This window comes from Chrysemys picta, chromosome 2, assembly GCF_011386835.1.
Source record: "Chrysemys picta bellii isolate R12L10 chromosome 2, ASM1138683v2, whole genome shotgun sequence".
Lineage (NCBI taxonomy): Eukaryota > Metazoa > Chordata > Testudines > Emydidae > Chrysemys > Chrysemys picta.
Window position 1 is genome coordinate 81090720 of NC_088792.1, and position 18946 is coordinate 81109665.

The window sequence follows — 18946 nt, forward strand, 5'->3', positions numbered from 1 at the left end:
TGCATTGCAAATTAAGTTTTGTGTTCCTTGTCTGCACTGCAAACTAAGTTGTGTAAGGTTCTTATGTAATCCTGTTAGTAACCATATAATCCTTTCCAAAATGTTATCCTGTCTGAAAGTCTCTGTAAAATTGTTTGGTGCGAGTGAGGAATGTGTGCATAGTTAAAAATAAGTGAAAAGCCCATCACAAATGTCCAGATGGTCAAGAAAAAGTGAGAGACTTGGAAACACCAGGAGACAATCAGAAAACATCCGTTGTATCCGATGCTAAACATGTTAGCAGCATTGACGACCTCAGAGGTGAGACAGGCACCCCCGAAGGCGAGACAACAAATAGGAGATAACGATGGGAAGACCAACAATAACCATCAAATGAGAACAGCAGAAACCCCCAAGATTAACACCACTTAAGGACTAACGATTACAGAATGACACTGCAAAATCCATAGACTAAAGTGGGAATTTAAAAGTATAAAGCCGGGGTTCTTTGCCATAGACCTCTGGGTTCAGTCCTGCAAAGCCTTGGAGCATCTGATTGCGACCAACAGAACCCAGCTCCTCACTCGTGCTCAATCTAACTGGCCATTAGATTGACTTGAGCTATGACAGACTGGTAACTATAAAACCATCTGCAGGACCTGTGTGTGTGAGATTGATTGTATATGCTAACTGTAGGGTGACCAGCTGTCCCAATTTTAGCAGTCCTGATTTTGGGGTCTTTTTCTTATATAGGATCCTATTACCCCCCCATAGCCCCTGTCCTGATTTTTCACATTTGCTAACTGTTATATTTTCAATAAACGTGTTGTATTGCCTTTCCCCCAAAAAAGATCCCATGTGCTTTTTCTAAGCATAACATCTGGTTCCCATATCCCACATAAAGACTTCATTATTGCCTTGAACAGGAATGACATTGCCAACACAGTTACAACTTATTTGGGCATAAGCTTTCATGGGTAAAAAAAAATCACTTCTTCCATGCATCTGAAGTGAGGTTTTTTACCCATAAAAGTTTATGCCCAAATAAATCTGTTAGTCTTTAAGGTGCCACCGGACTCCTTGTTGTTTTTGTGGATACAGACTAACACGGCTACCCCCTGATACTTGACACCATGTCATATACATGTCAGACTTTCCCCACACAGCCCTTTAATGTTAGTATATGAGAAATTAATACAAAAATTAGTAAATAGACTTTTAATTTGGTGCATTTGACAGAGGCAGTGTGGAATCACGTGAATCTCCTGGGTTTTTTTTAAAGAAGGAAAAACATATGTCAAACTGTCAAGGAAAACAATTTATGGCTATCATTAAAAAAGTATTGCAAGTGATACTGAGGGAGTTAAAACTGGAAAGATAAAACAAAAATGTTTAAATGACTTTGAGGTTATGCACGATAGAGTCCTGCCAAAAAAAAAAAATTCAGCTAATATTTTCCTTTGATGGATATTCGGTTTAGTGTTTCTTGCACAGATAATGTAGGCCCTAGTGCTGCAGTGCAAACACCTGTGTTTAACTTTATGCATGTGAATAAACCTATTGAGTTCAGTGGGACAGCTCAAATGCATAAAATTAAGCAGATGCATGTTTGCACGATTGGATCACAGATTTTAGCTGCGATTACAGATTTCAAATATCTTTCAAGCACTATATGTAAGTGTAGCAATATACACACATTTAGTTTTGACACTTATTAGCAATGTGAAATTTTAAATAACGCATCAAAAGCTAAACTGATTTATTTTTACTTGAACATTCAAAAAATATACTTAAAACTCAGTGTTATAAAGTATCCAAATCCTCCCCAGTGAGTCACCATCTTTTGACATATTTCTTCTGAATTCCATTCACATGGAGATGTGTTGCTTCTAGCAGGAGACAGCTATGAGATTTAATTATTCAAGAGCAAGTCTAACCTATAATCATTTACCTACTGTGTGAAATAACCAGTCATAAACGCCCTATAATAAATACCATTAAGGCCCCTTAAGCACAGATTTCATTGCAGGATCAAAGCCTAAATCTGCACTTCAATGGCAGAAGTTATTGACATCAGGGCGCAGAGGGGCTAGACTTAAAATGACCATGTTTGATACATCAGTATGATTCTGCCACTAAGAGAAAAATAGTCCCAAATGTACCAGTGCTACAGTATATCCTCTCTGATCCACTCAGTAACATTGAAGCAGTCTGTTACAAGGTTATTATTAATTTATGAAGCAGCATTTGCTATTTTCAAACTAATATGCAACATATCAAAAAAATTGCAACTCAAATAGCACAAGACAATTAACAAAATTAAAAACAAAAAACCTATGAAATTAATAGCATTTCATCACCTGGTGATCTATAGGAGCTACAGTGTCAGTAAGTAATCAATATCTCAATTCATCTAACTGCTTGCATTTTCCATTTTAAAAGGATGTTAGCAACTTGAATTTCATATTTGTAGGGAAAAATTGCATCTACTATGATTACAAGCAGCAGTTCAAGTTAAAAGTTTTAATAATTGTTCGTTTAATTTGTGTATTTGAGAGCACTATACAATCAGTATGACCTCAACTCTACAATTGTTTGCACCAGCAGGGCTGGCTCCAGGCACCAGCCGAGCAAGCTTGTGCTTGGGGCGGCAGATTCTAAGGGGCGACATTCCCACGGTCACCCTTTTTTTTTTTTTTGGTTCACCGCTCCGGGTGCCCTGTAGGGGGCAGCGGCATGGAGGAGGGGAGTGTCCTGCTGGGAGTGGGCTGCGCGCTCCGTCTGCCCCAGCTGGTGCCAGGTCTAGAGCAAGCCCGGGAGCCCACGTCCTTCCCTCCCCGCCAACCTTCAATTCACCTGCAGGTGGGAGTGGCGTGGAGCCCTCCCAGCAGGCGGCGAGGTGGGAGGGGCCAAGTGATGAGTGCCCTGGCTGAAGGAAGCCCTGGCCACCCCGCTTCTCTCTCTCTCTCTCCCCCGCTCCCTACCTCTCCCTCCCCTCCCCCCGCTAGCCGGTGCACGCACTCCACTGTCCGGGGCACGTCTGCAGCGCAGGGAGTCCCGTTGGCCAGAGTGCAGCCGCCGCCCGCCCAGAGGCTTGCCAGCACATCCGGGGGAGGCAGCCGCGAGCCGCCAAGTAAGTGGCACTGAAAGTTTGCCCCCTGTTTCTTTTTTTTCTTTTTTTTTTTTTGCTTCACCGCTCTGGCCGCCCTGCACAGTTTTTAAATTTTTTTTTTTTTGCTTGGGGTGGCAAAAAAGCCAGAGCTGGCCCTGTGCACCAGGCCAGACCGCTGCAATGGTGTGGAACACCACAGAAGATCACTGATTGCACTGCACTGGCTGCATCTTTGCTTCCATGCAGATACACAATCAGCTGCAGGACTACAGTCATATCTATTTGGGTGACATTTCTTAGCTGCATAGACTAGAATGGACCATTGTGATCAGCTAGTCTGACCTCTTGAATAGCACAGGCCATAGCACAGAACTTCCCCCAATTAATTTCAAGCACATATCTTTTAGGAAAACGTTGTCTGGATTGTATTGTTTACGCTGACCATTGCCCTTCCACCTAGTTGCAACAAATTAAAAAGTCTCTCTCCTGTAAGTGGCTATGGTTAGCTCCCTCCCTGCTCAGAGAAGTGTATGTCTCCTTGTCCGTTGCCCCACCCCCCACCGAGATACTCCAGCCCCCTCCCCCAGTCATGCTTGCCCCATCTGCCCCAATCATTGTTCCATGGAGGTGAGCCAGTAGTTGAGAGACAATCAAAATCGAGGAGTCCAGACTGTGGTCTGGATGCACCTTTCCTGAGCAGGGCAGTTGTCTAGGATGCATCATAACAGGCTGCCCTCAAGCATGTTTAGACTTTAGTTCAGCACTAGCTAGAGGCTGGCACACTTCATTGCTTCTGTACGCCAACCTGATTGGGTTCCTTGAATCCCTCCATTCTCCCCCACAAGCTCTCAGTGCTATTCCTCTCTATTTCTAACCTCTTGCAAACCCCCCGCCCCAAATCAGGGACTCTGTGTCCTCTTATTTACCCCATTCACCATGTCAGGGGCTCTGTATCTCTCCCATGTCCCTCACCCTAGGGGCTCTGTATAGGTCCTGCAGGTCCCTCTCCTCCCATATTGTTGTCCTCCCATCACTCCATTTCCCCCTATTCCAGGGGCTACCCCTCCATCACATGCCACTGTGCCTCATTCTTCCCCAGGCCAGGTACACGGTGTGTCTCCCATTCTTCCTCCCTATGCCAGGGCCTCCGTGTGCCTCAACATTTCCCCACCGCCTGTTCTTATTTCTTGGCTTTCTACCTGGGAAACAACTCACTCAGGCTGCCCACATTGCAAACACCATTGAGACCCCGGGCAGAGGGGGAAAGCCGTTCAGTTGATTGCAGGGGCCTCACTCAGCTGAGCCAAAAATGGAGCTCGGAATTGGATGGGGCACCTCCCCCTGCCCCAGAGACAACCTCGGCTGATATTGGTAAAGGAAACGTCCCCCAGCAGCGCTGCTGGCACCAGGGCCGGCTCCACGGTTTTGGCCGCCCCAAGCAGCCAAAAAAAACCAAAAACAAAGCTGCGATCGCGAGCTGCGGTGACAATTCGGCGGGAGGTCCTTCGCTCTGAGCCAGAATAAGGGACCATCCGCCGAATTGCCACCGAATACCTGGACATGCCGCCCCTCTCAGAGTGGCCGCCCCAAGCACCTGCTTGACAAGCTGGTGCCTGGAGCCGGCCCTGGCTGGCACAGGGCAGGTTTCTTGTGCTTGGCACAACTCACCACAGGAACGGCTGGTAAAAACTGTTAGGGGAGAAGGGGGGGCGGGGACCAAAGCTCTGAAAACCCCTTAGGCAGCAACGCGCAGGTTAAGAACCATGGCCAAGCTCAGATCTCTCTCACTCCCTGCAAAAGACTCTTCCACCCTCAGGCGACAGGGAACTGCCAGAGGCAGTTTCTAAGCAGCCTTTTATAAGACAAACGGAACAACCACAGACCAGCTGCCGAGCGAGCCACCACCTTGTTCTCCTTGGGGAACGTATCAGCCTCAATCTATTAGTAAGTTCTAGTTCTGAACATATTTTGTTGTTTTCATCTCTACAGTGGTTAAAAAGGAACCTAAACCTCCCTTTAAGGTAGTTTTCCCACAAGTGAAAGGCTTTACAAAGAGATGTTTAGAATCCAGATGTCATCACCCATTAAAATAAAATAGGTGACATTTAAGGAGTAAGTTTACTTAAACTCTGAACCCCAAATTTAAAAATATTTTAATTTGCACTGGGTGAAAGAAACTTTAAATTTGGGGGAAAGACAGAGTTTCCAAATGACTCTCCCATAAACGTATGTTTAAACTATTTGGTGGTGACAGCAACTAGACCTAAACTGGTATAAGCTTAGCGGGTGATCTCATGCAGGTCCCCACATCTGTACCCTAAAGTTCAGATTGGGGGGTGCAACCTATGACAGCTCCTAGCTTGTGCAGTGGAAGCTAGAGTCTGTTAGGGGAGGGAAAATTGTGGGAAGGAAAGGCCCAGCTTGAGTCTTCTCCAGCTAGAGATATCTAGTCACAAATCTCTAATCTGTGTTTGAGATTTCAAACCTCAACCACATTCCACTCAGAAAAGCAAGCCAAGATGAGATAAATGTTTGTGACAAATAATTATTAATCATGTTTCATTACCCTCAGATTTGCATTAATATTTCAGCACTCACTGCAGAAGCATAAATAAACTCCCTTGTAAAAACAAAACAAAAACCTCCTATAGAAACCCTGCCAGCTCCTAGCACAGATCATGGCCATGAATATATTTCTTCTTGGAACTTTAAAAAGCCTGTATACATGGATTTTATTTCACACTATGGGCTCATTTGATCTGATAAACTCAGAGGCTTCCTGTGCTTTGCAGCTCTAATCCTTTGGGGGACCCTTAGCTTAAATTACAGAGGAGACTAATTCTAATATACTCTGCTTACATTGCCACCTTCAACAAAGGCAAAACAAATAATCTCCTGCTAGCACCAAATCAAACCACATTCTGGCATTGGAAGAATTCTTTGTGGTGCCTTGAAGTTTGCCACACTTCAAGGAATATTGCACACATTATTATTATTCGTGGTAGTAATATTACAGTAACATCTAGATGTACCAACTGAGATTGGAGCCCTGTTGTGCTAGGCACAGTAGAAACATAAGGTAAGAGACACAACCTGTGCCCTGAGGAGTTTACAATTTATATAGACAAAGGGTGAGAGAGAAATAAAGTCACTTCTCCACTTCTTGTCATACTGAAGGTGACATGGCAGGTCAGTGCCAGAGCCAGGAACAGAACCAGATCTCCTGGGTCCTAGTGCAATACCTTATCCACTAGATCATGGTGGAATTTCACCAGAGGTAGGGAAATAGTCCCAACCTTCTTTCCAGTTGCTAGAATTCTAAAATGGGCTTCCTAAGAGCTCCTTCCAGCCAATCACTGGAGCAGGGCCAACTTGCAATTATCCTAAACAGAGCTCAAGTAAGGGAAGGAGAACTCCTATGTGAAAAAACACAGGTTTCCTCAACCATGGGTCAAATTTAAAACACCGTAAAGTGCATATTGCTTATTCCCCTCTGTATTTAGACTAAAATTCATCCCCTTCTGGTTTTGCTTAGCATATGATTATGGCAATATTAGGGACCAGTTCTTCCTGATATGATCCTGAGCTTCACTGGGGAGGGAGAAGTGGTGACTTGCTTGAGTGGTGTTATCAAGATGCACCAAGCCTTTGAAATACAAAAGTCTACCAGGCACGGGGGAGGGGCATACCATAGCATACATAGCAGAGGGGCATTGCTGGCACATGATGGCATATATCACATTGGTAGATGAGCAGGTGAATGAGCCCTTGATGGTGTGGCTGATGTGGTTGGGTCCTATGATGGTGTCCCTTGAATAGATATGCGGACAGAGTTGGCAACGGGGTTTGTTACATGGGTTGGTTCCTGGGTTAGTGTTTCTGTGGTGTATAGTTGTTAGTGAGTATTTGCTTCAGGTTGGGGGGGGGGGGCTGTCTGTAAGCGAGGACTGGCCTAACTCCCAAGGTCTGTGAGAGTGAGGGATCATCCATCAGTATAGGTTGTAGATCCTTGATGATGCGCTGGAGAGGTTTTAGTTAGGGGCTGTAGATGATGGCTAGTGGCGTCCTGTTACTTTCTTTCTTGGACCTGTCCTGTAGTAGGTGACTTCTGGGTCCTTTCTGGCTAGCAATGCCCCCCTGCCATGTACATTGGCCAAACTGGACAGTCTCTACACAAAAGAATAAATGGACATAAATCAGACCTCAAGAATTGTAACATTCAAAACAAGTAGGAGAGCACTTCAGTCTCCCTGGACACTCAATAACAGACTTAAAAGTTGCCATTCTTCAACAAAAATAACTTCAAAAACAGACTTCAATGAGAAACTGCAGAACTGGAATTAATTTGCAAACTTGACACCATCAAATTAGGCCTGAATAAAGACTGGGAGTGGCTGGGTCACTACAAAAAATAATTTCCCCTCTGTTGATATTCACCCTTCTTGTCAACTGCTGGGAATGGGCCACATCCACCCTAATTGAATTGGTCTTGTTAGCACTGACCTCCACTTGGTAAGGCAATTCCCATCTTTTCATGTGCTGTATATTTATACCTGCTTACTGTATTTTTCACTCCATGCATCTGATGAAGTGGGTTATATACCATGAAAGCTTATGCCCAGATAAATTTGGTAGTCTCTAAGGTGCCATAAGGACTTCACATTGTTTTTACTGATACAGACTAACACGGCTACTCCTCTGAAATCTGTCACAATTTACTAAGACTCAATTCTATTTAAACCATGTTTCATTGACACCTTTATCCTGGCGTGTACTGTGTAAGAAGAGCTCTTCACTGTGTGAGATCAAACCTCCTTAAACAGTTGTTTTGAGGTTTGGTTTGTTCCTGATGTTCCTAGAGTGTTTTCTGTGGTCAAGTTTTTGCATTATTTAGTGCGATGTGATCTTCAAGTGGCTTGTGAGGAGGCATCCACTGGTCACGTCTCCCTGGCTGAGGGGGAAAGAAAAGCAGAATTCTTCAGTTGCTAAGTCCCAGGGGGAGCCAGGGTAGGCTAGGGAAAGAGCACCGCGCTGGCTCCTGTTACATAAATTTAGATGGAACATATGGGCCCCAAAGAGTCAAAGATGTTAACGTAACCCTGCAACTGTCCAACATTAAAATGTGTTAAACAAGGTTACAGAGACTTTGGTCTCCTTTGTACCCTGGAAAATACATCATTAAACAACCTTTTAAACCTTTTATTAAAGACACAGAAAGGAAGGAAGAACAGTTAAAACATTTGGAATGTAAAATATTAAGTAAGGCTTTCCTTTTAACAACCTCTCTTGTTTCCTTTAGCTGCAGAGAGTCTTTAGAAGGAAAAACCCCTCATCGATGGTATTACAGATGGTGATAACTGTCCTTTTGGGGAAAAGAGAAGTTAGTTGAGTTGGGCAGGAGCTGTCATTGCTGTTGTTGTTAAACTCTGATCCCGTTTCCTAGAAGACAAAACAAAACAAAACAAACACACAAATGGTGAAAGAAAAGAAGAAAAAGACAGAAGATGTAGCTTCTGTTTCTGGCGTTGACTTTCGCTTGCAACCTTACTGCTGGAAAAACACAGGCCCGGCACACAGTCTCATCAGCCACTGCGAGACCTGGCAAAATTGTATTGGCATCGGGCTGTTTAGGGCACTGCATTTAACTGCCTCCCTGCCCACAAGCGTACAGCAGTGTTGTAAAATATGTGGTCTTGGGCAGCTAAGCCAGACTCTTTTTAAACAGCAGGAAAAAGGAGAGGGATAGGAAAAAGGAAATAAGACAGGGAAGGAAAAGGATGCATGAGGGGAGAGAGACAAAGTCTTACATCCCAAATGGTGCTTTGGATTTAACTGGTGGAGGTGGTGGTGTTATCTGGATTTCTCTCTCTGGTCCAGTCTGCTCAGGACATCTCTCAGGATTAGGATGAAGAAGGCACAATGGTGTGATGGTGGATCCCGGGGTCCCAGGAGATGGTGCAGGTGGCAGTTATGATGGTTAAGTTTGCTCCGTCCCCTTCTTTCACTCAGCCAGCATAGCTGTAGCCAGATTTCCCCCAAAAAGTGTCTCCTTTTTTTAAAACAACAAGGAGTCTGGTGGCACCTTAAAGACTAACAGATTTATTTGGGCATAAGCTTTCATGGGTTAAAAACCTCACTTCTTTGGATGCATCCTTTTTAAAGGATCCCAAAAGGGAGAGAGGGACACCAGTTTTGGTTCATTGGTTTCCAGTCTCAAACTGTTCTTGTTTACTCGGCATGCTCTTAACACAGTGTTTGAATTATATTGATAGGCCTGTTTGTTTGGACTAATTCAGTCTTTCTGTCTTTTTTTTTTTTTTTTTTTTTTTTGCACTGTTTCCCATGAACATTTGTTGTTATAGATTACTGTGACTTTTTTTTTGGAACTTTCACTTTTTCATTTGAGGTCATGATTGGGATAAATTTGTAGGCCCAGTTATTACAACACTTCCTACAGTCCTCCTACTGCTGCAGCTACTCCTCGCCCATGCCTGCCCTAGCCCCTACCCCCAATCCTAGCCATACTGAGCTCTTTCCTCTTCCCTCCATTTATGTTGCACTCAATAGAGAAAGCCGCACTTCTTGAAGGTGAGGAATCAGCTTCACAGTCTCCTGTAGTACCACTGGTAAGTAGAGAAAGGGAGAATAGAAAGCTTAACACCCTTTAACTGTATCCAAAACAAACCCCTCAGCCAGCAGCCAGATCCCCACCAATAGCTCCAAAACCTGCCCCCCACTCCATCCAGAACCAGTAACAACATGACCCATACACTTAGCACTCTCCACTATTCTTTGCTTCCCTTTTACAGCACCATTTATACCCCACAAGCAGCACCAGCAGCATCCAAAAGTCATGCATAGTTTCTTGCCAAGACCTCAATCCCACAATCCTTTATAGCCACAAAGGATTATGGGATTTGGCAAGAAGCTGCAGGTAGTTTTGGAGTTCTAGGTGGGGAAAAAGTTGAGAGCCTCTCTTCTAAATGAAGCAGAAGGCACATATAATTGTGACGGGATCGGTCACAGAGATCCCCTTCGGACTGTTACCTGATGTGCTGAAATTACCTCTGAGCCTGTTTTCCCTGCCAGCCTTGGACTCCAGAACCCTGCCTTGTTGAGCCAGACACTTTAGCCTGGTGCAACACAGACCGAGGGTCTTGGCCATGTCCCAAAGCTGCAGATTTTAACTAAAAACATCTTGGCAGGTTACCTGTCTCCAGCAACCAGACACCCAGCTCCCAATGGGATCCAAAACCCGAATAAATCCGATTTACTCTGTATAAAGCTTATACAGGGTAAATTCATAAATTGTTCGCCCTCTATATCACTCATAGATGTGCACAGCTGCTTGCTACCGTAAGTATTAATCACTTACTCTGGGTTTATTAATAAACAAAAGTGATTTTATTAAGTGTAAAAAGTAGGGTTTACGTGGTTTCAAGTAATAACAGACAGAACAAAGTAAGTCACCAAGCAAAATAAAGCAAAAACGCACAAGTCTAAGTCTAATACATTAAGAAACTGATTACTGGTAATATCTCACCCTCAGAGATGTTCCAATAAGCTTCTTTCACAGACTAGAATCCTTCCTAGTCTGGGCCCAATCCTTTCCTCTGGAACAGTGTGGGGTCCCAGGCGGAGCGGATAAAGCACACGACCAATGTGGTTGCAAGCTGAATCCGAATCCTGTTTATTGCAAGCTTTCTTTTATAGTTTTTCTCTACATTACATAACACAATTAGGCTATAATCACACATCTACGGATTGGACAAGAAGGAGAATCATGTGTTTATCACATGTATAGCCCCACACCGATTGGTTCAACAGTTCCTTACATAAGGCCATGATTTATTACCTTGTTTACCTCATCTTATATAATTCCTAGACCACCAGGGGGCCTTACATAAGGCCATGATCATCTTATATAATCCTAGACCACCAGGGGGTCTTACATAAGGCCATGATCATCTTATATAATCCTAGACCACCAGGGGGCCTTACATAAGGCCATGATTTGTTTACCTGGCAAGTGTCCCATCGTGACCCTTACCTCCTCATGGAACTTTCCATTAGGTTGGTGTAGGGATGATACATCCCCACACCTCCCCCCTTTTTCTTAAATAAGGCCTATAGGAGGGTCCAACTAACATTAGGACAATTACTAGCCACCTGACTACTTTTTTTGAACCTATAAAACTGACGACAGGTGACATTTAACAACTGGGAAATATATGGAGAACTATTAAAAAACATAATATTACATAAATACCCACGAAAACCATTGGGGATCCGATGGGGTGGCCATGAACAAGCAAAAAGGGCTTTTTGGCCAGTTTGGTTTGCCCAGGTGACCCAAACATTTTGTTGTGGGTTAACAAAAGGTACAGAGTTTGGACATACAAAGACCCCTGCTCCTATAATAAGGAGTCCGAACAAACAGAAGCACAGCATTATCAGGTGTCTAGGTTGTAGCAAACAACAAGTGCAAGTCCGGTGCCGCGGGGTCGTCATTTGGCTTCTGCATGGTGGCATGGTGTTCGGGTAGCATGTGCCGGAGGGATCTTATCCGGTGGTTTTTTCCTATATGTCCTTTTAAAGTTAGATAAGCCTGGCTCCGCCATTCTTTTTAACCTATTCTGCAACTGCTCACCCTGCCCCGGGAACTCCGCCCGGAACTCTGGGGTACAAACATCATTGGTGACAGGAAAGCCGGGCTGGTTCAGGGCTCGCAATGTGTGGGACTGCGGGGGATGGCTCTTACCGGCCAAATGGGACAACTGATTCAGCATGTCCTGTAGCTGAAGGCCCTGTTTGTACATTCCCGCGTTTCTGCCCCCATTTCAACAAACGGGACAACGCGTCAGAGGGAAGCTTCTCTCCCCGCTTTTTAGCGATGCGTAATAAAAAATCATGCACCGTCTCCTCCTCTGCAGACAAAGCAGAGCCCATTTTATTAAATGCAGCCGCTCACCTGTGAGCTCACGAACGTCTCTCTCGGACGACCAGGAGCCGGTATCCTCCGGTACCTCCTGCCGCGGCTGCCACCTCCGCCTTTTCTCACCGAACGCTTCAGTCGGCTGTGAGCTCACGAACGTCTCTCTTGGACGACCAGGAGCCGGAATCCTCCGGTACCTCCTGCCTCGGCTGCCACCTCCGCCTTTTCTCACCGAACGCTTCAGTCGGCTGTGAGCTCATGAACGTCTCTCTCGGACGACCAGGAGCCGGTATCCTCCGGTACCTCCTGCCTCGGCTGCCACCTCCGCCTTTTCTCACCGAACGCTTCAGTCGGCTGTGAGCTCACGAACGTCTCTCTCGGACGGCCAGGAGCCGGTATCCTCCGGTACCTCCTGCCGGGGCTGCCACCTCCGCCTTTTCTCACCGAACGCTTCAGTCGGCTGCCTCGATGTCCAAGCCGAATCACGTCGGGGTCACCATTTGTGGGGTTCCATATGGAGCAGATAAAGCACACGACCAATGTGGTTGCAAGCTGAATCCGAATCCTGTTTATTGCAAGCTTTCTTTTATAGTTTTTCTCTACATTACATAACACAATTAGGCTATAATCACACATCTACGGATTGGACAAGAAGGAGAATCATGTGTTTATCACATGTATAGCCCCACACCAATTGGTTCAACCGTTCCTTACATAAGGCCATGATTTATTACCTTGTTTACCTCATCTTATATAATTCCTAGACCACCAGGGGGCCTTACATAAGGCCATAATCATCTTATATAATCCTAGACCACCAGGGGGTCTTACATAAGGCCATGATCATCTTATATAATCCTAGACCACCAGGGGGCCTTACATAAGGCCATGATTTGTTTACCTGGCAAGTGTCCCATCGTGACCCTTACCTCCTCATGGAACTTTCCATTAGGTTGGTGTAGGGATGATACATCCCCACAGAACAGTCCTTGTTAGTTCCAGCAGACATCTCAGGTGGTGATCAGGGGCTTTCCCATGACTGGCAGCCCTCTTTGTCCTGCTCCACCCTCTTTTATAGCTTTGGCACAGGGTGGGAATCATTTGTTTGTGCTTGTCCCCACCCCCGCCTCATCACTGGAAAAGTACAAGGATTAAGATGGATTCCAGTATCAAGTGACATGGTCATATGTCACTGTAAGACTCCTAGTCTCCATTCTTCCTGGGTTGCCCCCCACCCACACACACAGAAAAGCATGCAGGTAAATAAACCATTTACAACCAATTGTCCTAGTCAATGGGAGCCATCAAGATTCTAAACCACCATTAATGGCCCACCCTTTGCATAGTTACAATAGGACCTCAAAGTTATACTTCATATTTCTAGCTTCAGATACAAGAATGATACATGCATACAAATAGGAAGAACATATTCAGTAAGTTATAACCTTTGTTATGATACCTTACAAGAGATCTTTTGCATAAAGCATATTCCAGTTACATCATATTCACACTCATAAGCATATTTCCATAAAACATACAGAGTGCAACATCACAATAATATTTAGCAAGAACTCAGGAGTAGAATGGTGTGAATAAATATTTTTTTTTGGCTAGATGGCAGTTCCAAAAAATTTAAAAAAATAATTTTGGGTCAAACAAAATGTTTTGTTTGATCTGAAATGAGAAGTTTGGTTTTGACTTAAAACTGGTTTTAAGATTTTTAATTGCATTTTTTATAAATAATATCAAAGGAAATCAAATCAAATCAAAGTTGTTTCAAATCAAAACATTTCATTTAAAAACGTTGAAACAAAATGTTTCATTTTAGGGGGGATTTTTTTGTTTTGGTTTGTTTTTTGTCCGAAACAATTTAAATTTGACATGAATTTGCAAAATGTTTCAGTCAAACTAAATCTGCATTTCCTCTCTTACCCCGCAAAAAAAGTTCTGATAGAAAAATTTCACCCCATTCATGTCAGGAGACAAGAATGTCAGGAGGGAAGGCCCAGCACTTTGATTAGCTGCATGAGCACTACATTACAGTTATGTTGGTACAACATACATCTCTCAGGGGTGTGATTAAACCATCCCTGAGCAACATAAGTTGCACCAATCTAAGCACCGGTGTGGACATCGCTATGTCGTCAGGAGAGCTTCTCCCGCTGACATAGCTACTGCCTCTTGCGGAGGTGCTCTTACTATGCTGATGGGAAAGCTCTCTCGCATCGGCATAGAGTGTCTTCACCAGATGCTTCTAGTGTAGATTAGCCCTGAGTCTGCTCAGGCATCTAAAACAGCAAATTCACAGTGTGTGCATGCTCAGCATGTATTAGCATAGAATAACATGATACCTACAGGATGCTTACAGAGCATATTCCATCTAATGTACTATAGCATCTGTGACATTGTCTAATTAAAATAAGAACATAAGACTGGGCATGCTGGGTCAGACCAAAGGTCCATCCAGCCCAGTATCCTGTCTACCGACAGTGACCAATGCCAGGTGTCTCAGAGGTAGTGAACCTAAAAAGTAATGATCAAGTGATCTCTCTCCTGCCATCCATCTCCACCCTCTGACAAACAGAGGCGAGGGACACCATTCCTTACCCATCCTGGCTAATAGCCATTAATGGAATTAACCTCCATGAATTTATCTAGTTCTCTTTTAAACCCTGTTAAATTCCTAGCCTTACAACCTCAGGCAAGGAGTTCCATAGCTTAACTGTACGTTGTATGAAGAAGAACTTCCTTTTATTTGTTTTAAACCTGCTGCCCATTAATTTCTTTTGGTGGCCCCTAGTTCTTATATTATGGGAACAAGTAAATAACTTTTCCTTATTCACTTTCTCTACACCACTCATGATTTTATATACCTCTCTCAAATCCCCCCTTAGTCTCCTCTTTTCCAAGCTGAAAAGTCCTAGCCTCTTTAATCTCTTCTCATATGGGACCCATTCCAAACCCCAAATCATTTTAGTTGCCCTTCTCTGAACCTTTTCTAATGCCAGTATATCTTTTTTGAGATGAGGAGACCACATCTGTATGCAGCATTCAAGATGTGGGCGTACCATGGATTTATATAAGGGCAATAAGATATTCTCCGTCTTATTCTCCATCCCTTTTTTAATGATTCCTAACATTGTTTGCTTTTTTGACTGCTGCTGCACACTGCGTGGACGTCTTCAAAGAACTATCCACAATGACTCCAAGATCTCTTTCCTGATTAGTTGTAATTAAATTAGACCCCATCATATTGTATGTATAGTTGGGGTTATTTTTTCCAATGTGCATTGCTATACGTTTTTTCCAATGTGCATTGCTATACACATTAAATTTCATTTGCCATTTTGTTGCACAATCTCTTAGTTTTGTGAGATCTTTTTGAAGTTCTTCACAGTCTGCTTTGGTCTTAACTATCTTGAGCAGTTTAGTATAATCTACAAACTTTGCCACCTCACTGTTTACCCCTTTCTCCAAGTCATTTATGAATAAGTTGAAATATACCCATGCAAATCATTATTTCTACCACTGTTGTATAATTGCAACAAATGCAACACATGGCCAGAAAGGGTTGAACAGTTTGCAGGCCAACTAACTCAAAGCCAACCGTTAGAGGCATGTTAGAAAGTATGCGGATGGTAATTAGGGCCATTCGATGTTAGATTGGCTAGAACTTTGAAATGCAAACATGTATTTGTTAGAGAATTAGAAGTGATACTAATTGCATGTATCTTAGGTGCTAGCCATGTAAACAGACAGTTTCTATCTGTCGCTATAACTATTAATTCAGAGATCAAAAGGGAATATTAACATTTAGATGACTCTTGGGTGAAATAATGGCATTGTCTATATGTCAGTTTGTGATAGACTGCCTAATTGATAAATTGCCCTATGTTAATTTGTGTAACTAATTACTGGTGGGGTTTAGGAAACAGAAGGTTACATCAAAAGCCTATTGTTTACCCAGGACTGCATGGTCAAGTGAATGCTAGAAAACTGCATAAAAGACCGTTGGGTCCCAATCCTTTTTATCCCAGATCTGCTTAAGCTTCATCAGGGGAAGTTTGAGTCACAAAATTGAGATCCCAGTTCTGACTGGACCATCCTGAAATATAAACATTGGACTATAACCTATGGACTATTTCTGAAAGAACTGTTTGCAACTACAAAGCTCACCATCTCTGCTATGAATCTGATCTCAGAAACTGTACTCATGTCTGTATGTATATTGATCTTTTAACCATATTCTCTCTCTTTTGATTTTAAATAATTTTTAATTTAGTTAATCAGAATTGGCTGTAAGCATGTATTTTGGTAAGATCTGGAATATTCATTAACCTGGGAGATAATGTGTCTGATCCTTTGGGATTGGTAGAACATTTTTTTATATGATGAAATAAGATTTTCATTAATCCTCATCATATCTGTGAGTGACCCAGGATTGTATGAAGATCCTGACAGAAAAAGCCTGGAAGAATTGTGCTCACAGAGGGGGCTGTCTTTTAAGAAAAAAGCCCCAGAGAAAGAACTGAAAAATCTGTTAATGACTAGTGGTCAGGAAGGGTAACTAACCATCAGGAACAAAGAGCAGTCCCCCACTCTGAATTGCCTATAATTTAATGCTAGTCTATTTGAGATCCTAAACATACGCACATTTTCAGCACTGTTGGTACAGTCCAGAACAATGTGTGACTGTAGTGCAAGGCTCTTCTAAAGGAGATAGATTAAGGCTCTGATTTTGGATCCCCAAGTCTGAGCATGAGCAGATGAGTTTGTCAAAAAAATGAAGTACTCATTTTAGGGCCACATTACTGACCTTATCCAGAGCGGCTGTGGATCAAGGGCAGTGTATAAACCTTACGGTGCCGCATTCTGAGATGGGGGAAGGAGACTGTGTAACAAGATGTGGTTACATATTTATACATCAGTGGAGTTCAAACTCAGTATCTTCAGAACCAGAACATAAATCCTTACTATTTAGACTTTAACAGTAACTGTTAGCTGTTAGTAAACAGCAGCCTTTTATTTTCCTTGAGGTCTGCTATGGAAGACACAATTTTCTGTGTAGTTTTCAGTCTGAGTGGTTGGCAAATACATTCAGGAGGAGATTCAGAATTTTGTTTTCTCTTTTCTTTTCTTTCCCAGGCAATAAGAATACGAAAGCCGACATTATTTTGCTGGTCGACAGCTCTGAGAGTATCCGCCCTGTTGATTTTCAGAAGATGAAGGATTTCATGCAGCTGATTGTGAACAGGTCTGATATTGGGGCTGATAAAGTTCAGATTGGGTTGTTGCAGTTCAGTTCAGAGCCCCAAGAGGAGTTCCAGCTCAACCGATACGGCAGCAAGGCTGACCTAAGGAGAGCCATTTCGGGGATCAGGCAGATTAAATCCGGAACGATGACCGGGAAAGCCCTAACTTTTGCCTCCTCTTACTTTGATGGACCCAAAGGAGGGCGACCCAGAGTAAAACAGTATCTCATAGTGATCACAGATGGGGAGGCCCAAGGTATTGTGAGAGAGCCTGCTGAGACCATTAGGAACAAAGGTATCACCATCTATGCAATTGGTGTTCTCTATGCAAACAACTCCCAACTTGTGGACATTGCCGGCAGTCAAGACAAAGTGTTCTTCGAGGATAACTTTGATTCCCTTACCTTTCTGGAAAAGGAGATTCTCTTTGAAATTTGCAATCCGGGGGATTGTAAGTGATAGTAGTAACCTGTTGGGTCTTTCTAATTCTTCTTTATTTTGTTGTGTTTACTATTAATCCTTTATAAGGTTTGATTCCTCCCCACCCACATATTTCTAGTAGAGATCTTCAGCTTTTCTTCCATTGTGATATTAAGGAACGATAGTAAAGTGAAATGCAATAGCAGAAAATAAGATCACTCTCTTTACAGACCAGAATCTCATGCTTTTCCTCAGGAGCCGTATTTTATTTCCTTTCAGGCAGGTGTATATTTTTCTTTTGGACAAAAAGAAATGCCCACAGCCCTCCTTTTTTGTTTTTCTTTGTATCTTGCTTTTCGGAATGTCCCTGCACTTTCTGGTTTCAGTTAGCAGTTGGATCGAAAGAACTACTCTGGGAGGGAGCAAGGAGGAGAGAGACCTGATCATAACATTACAGCTTTGTTTCCTTTGTTTTGTTAACAACAGCATGCAAAAGGACTGAAGTTGCAGACATCATATTTGTGGTGCATGGATCAAGAAGCATCACAGACTTGCAGTTCCAGGGCATTCAGAGGATCCTGGAGGCTGTGGTGAATGACTCAGTGGTTGGAAAAGACAATGTTCAGTTTGGGGCTGTGGTCTATAGCACTAATCCTCAGGATCATTTCTCACTGAATATGTACTCGGCTAAATCGCAGGTCAGAGAAGCAATCTCTAACTTGACAACTATGCCAGGGCTAACCTTCACAGCAAGGGCTTTGAACTTTGCCAGGGAGAGATTTGGTATGGCTTATGGTGGTCGTACATCATCTCTTAGTGTCACCCGGATTCTTGTGCTTATTACTGATCAGCCAACTTCACCCTCGGATAGACCCAACCTTCCAGCAGCAGCAAAATCTTTGAAGCAAGATGGTATCAATGTCTTTGCTGTTGGAGTGGATGAAGCCAGTAGAACAGAGCTTGAAGAAATTGTGGGAGAGTGAGAGAGATTGTGCAGAGCTATAATGAACTGCAAAGCTTACACGAAAACCTCACTCATACAGTATGTGATGAGGCAAAGCCAGGTAAGTGAGACCTTTAAATTTAGTTGTTGTTTTTTTTCTTATATGTTTTCTGCCATTTATCCAGATTATCTAGGTTGTCACAGGCAATGTCAGTCACAGGCAATATCCATTTTTAAAATGTTCTATTGAGACAAGGTTAAGGGGTGGTTGGAAATAGCGTAGAGACAATTTCCAGTATGGACAG

The 18946-nt window shown here is 43.3% G+C and overlaps 1 protein-coding gene across 1 annotated transcript; it reads left to right on the forward strand.

Annotated features, from left to right (window-relative positions):
- The first annotated feature begins 1442 nt into the window (after positions 1-1442).
- Positions 1443-18728, forward strand: LOC135981196 (collagen alpha-6(VI) chain-like). The gene is made up of 3 exons (XM_065582447.1): positions 1443-1653; positions 17172-17729; positions 18185-18728. The coding sequence occupies exons 1-3, from the start codon at positions 1443-1445 to the stop codon at positions 18679-18681; spliced, it is 1266 nt and encodes a 421-aa protein (XP_065438519.1). The 3' UTR covers positions 18682-18728.
- Positions 18729-18946: the final 218 nt, after the last annotated feature.

Bases quoted from the DNA above. Each gene is read 5' to 3' on its own strand.
- LOC135981196 (XM_065582447.1), top strand. From the start codon at position 1,443: ATGGATATTCGGTTTAGTGTTTCTTGCACAGATAATGTAGGCCCTAGT. The intron at 1,654-17,171 runs GTAAGTGTAGCA...TTTCTTTCCCAG, and splicing joins ATATCTTTCAAGCACTATAT to GCAATAAGAATACGAAAGCC. The intron at 17,730-18,184 runs GTAAGTGATAGT...TGTTAACAACAG, and splicing joins AATTTGCAATCCGGGGGATT to CATGCAAAAGGACTGAAGTT.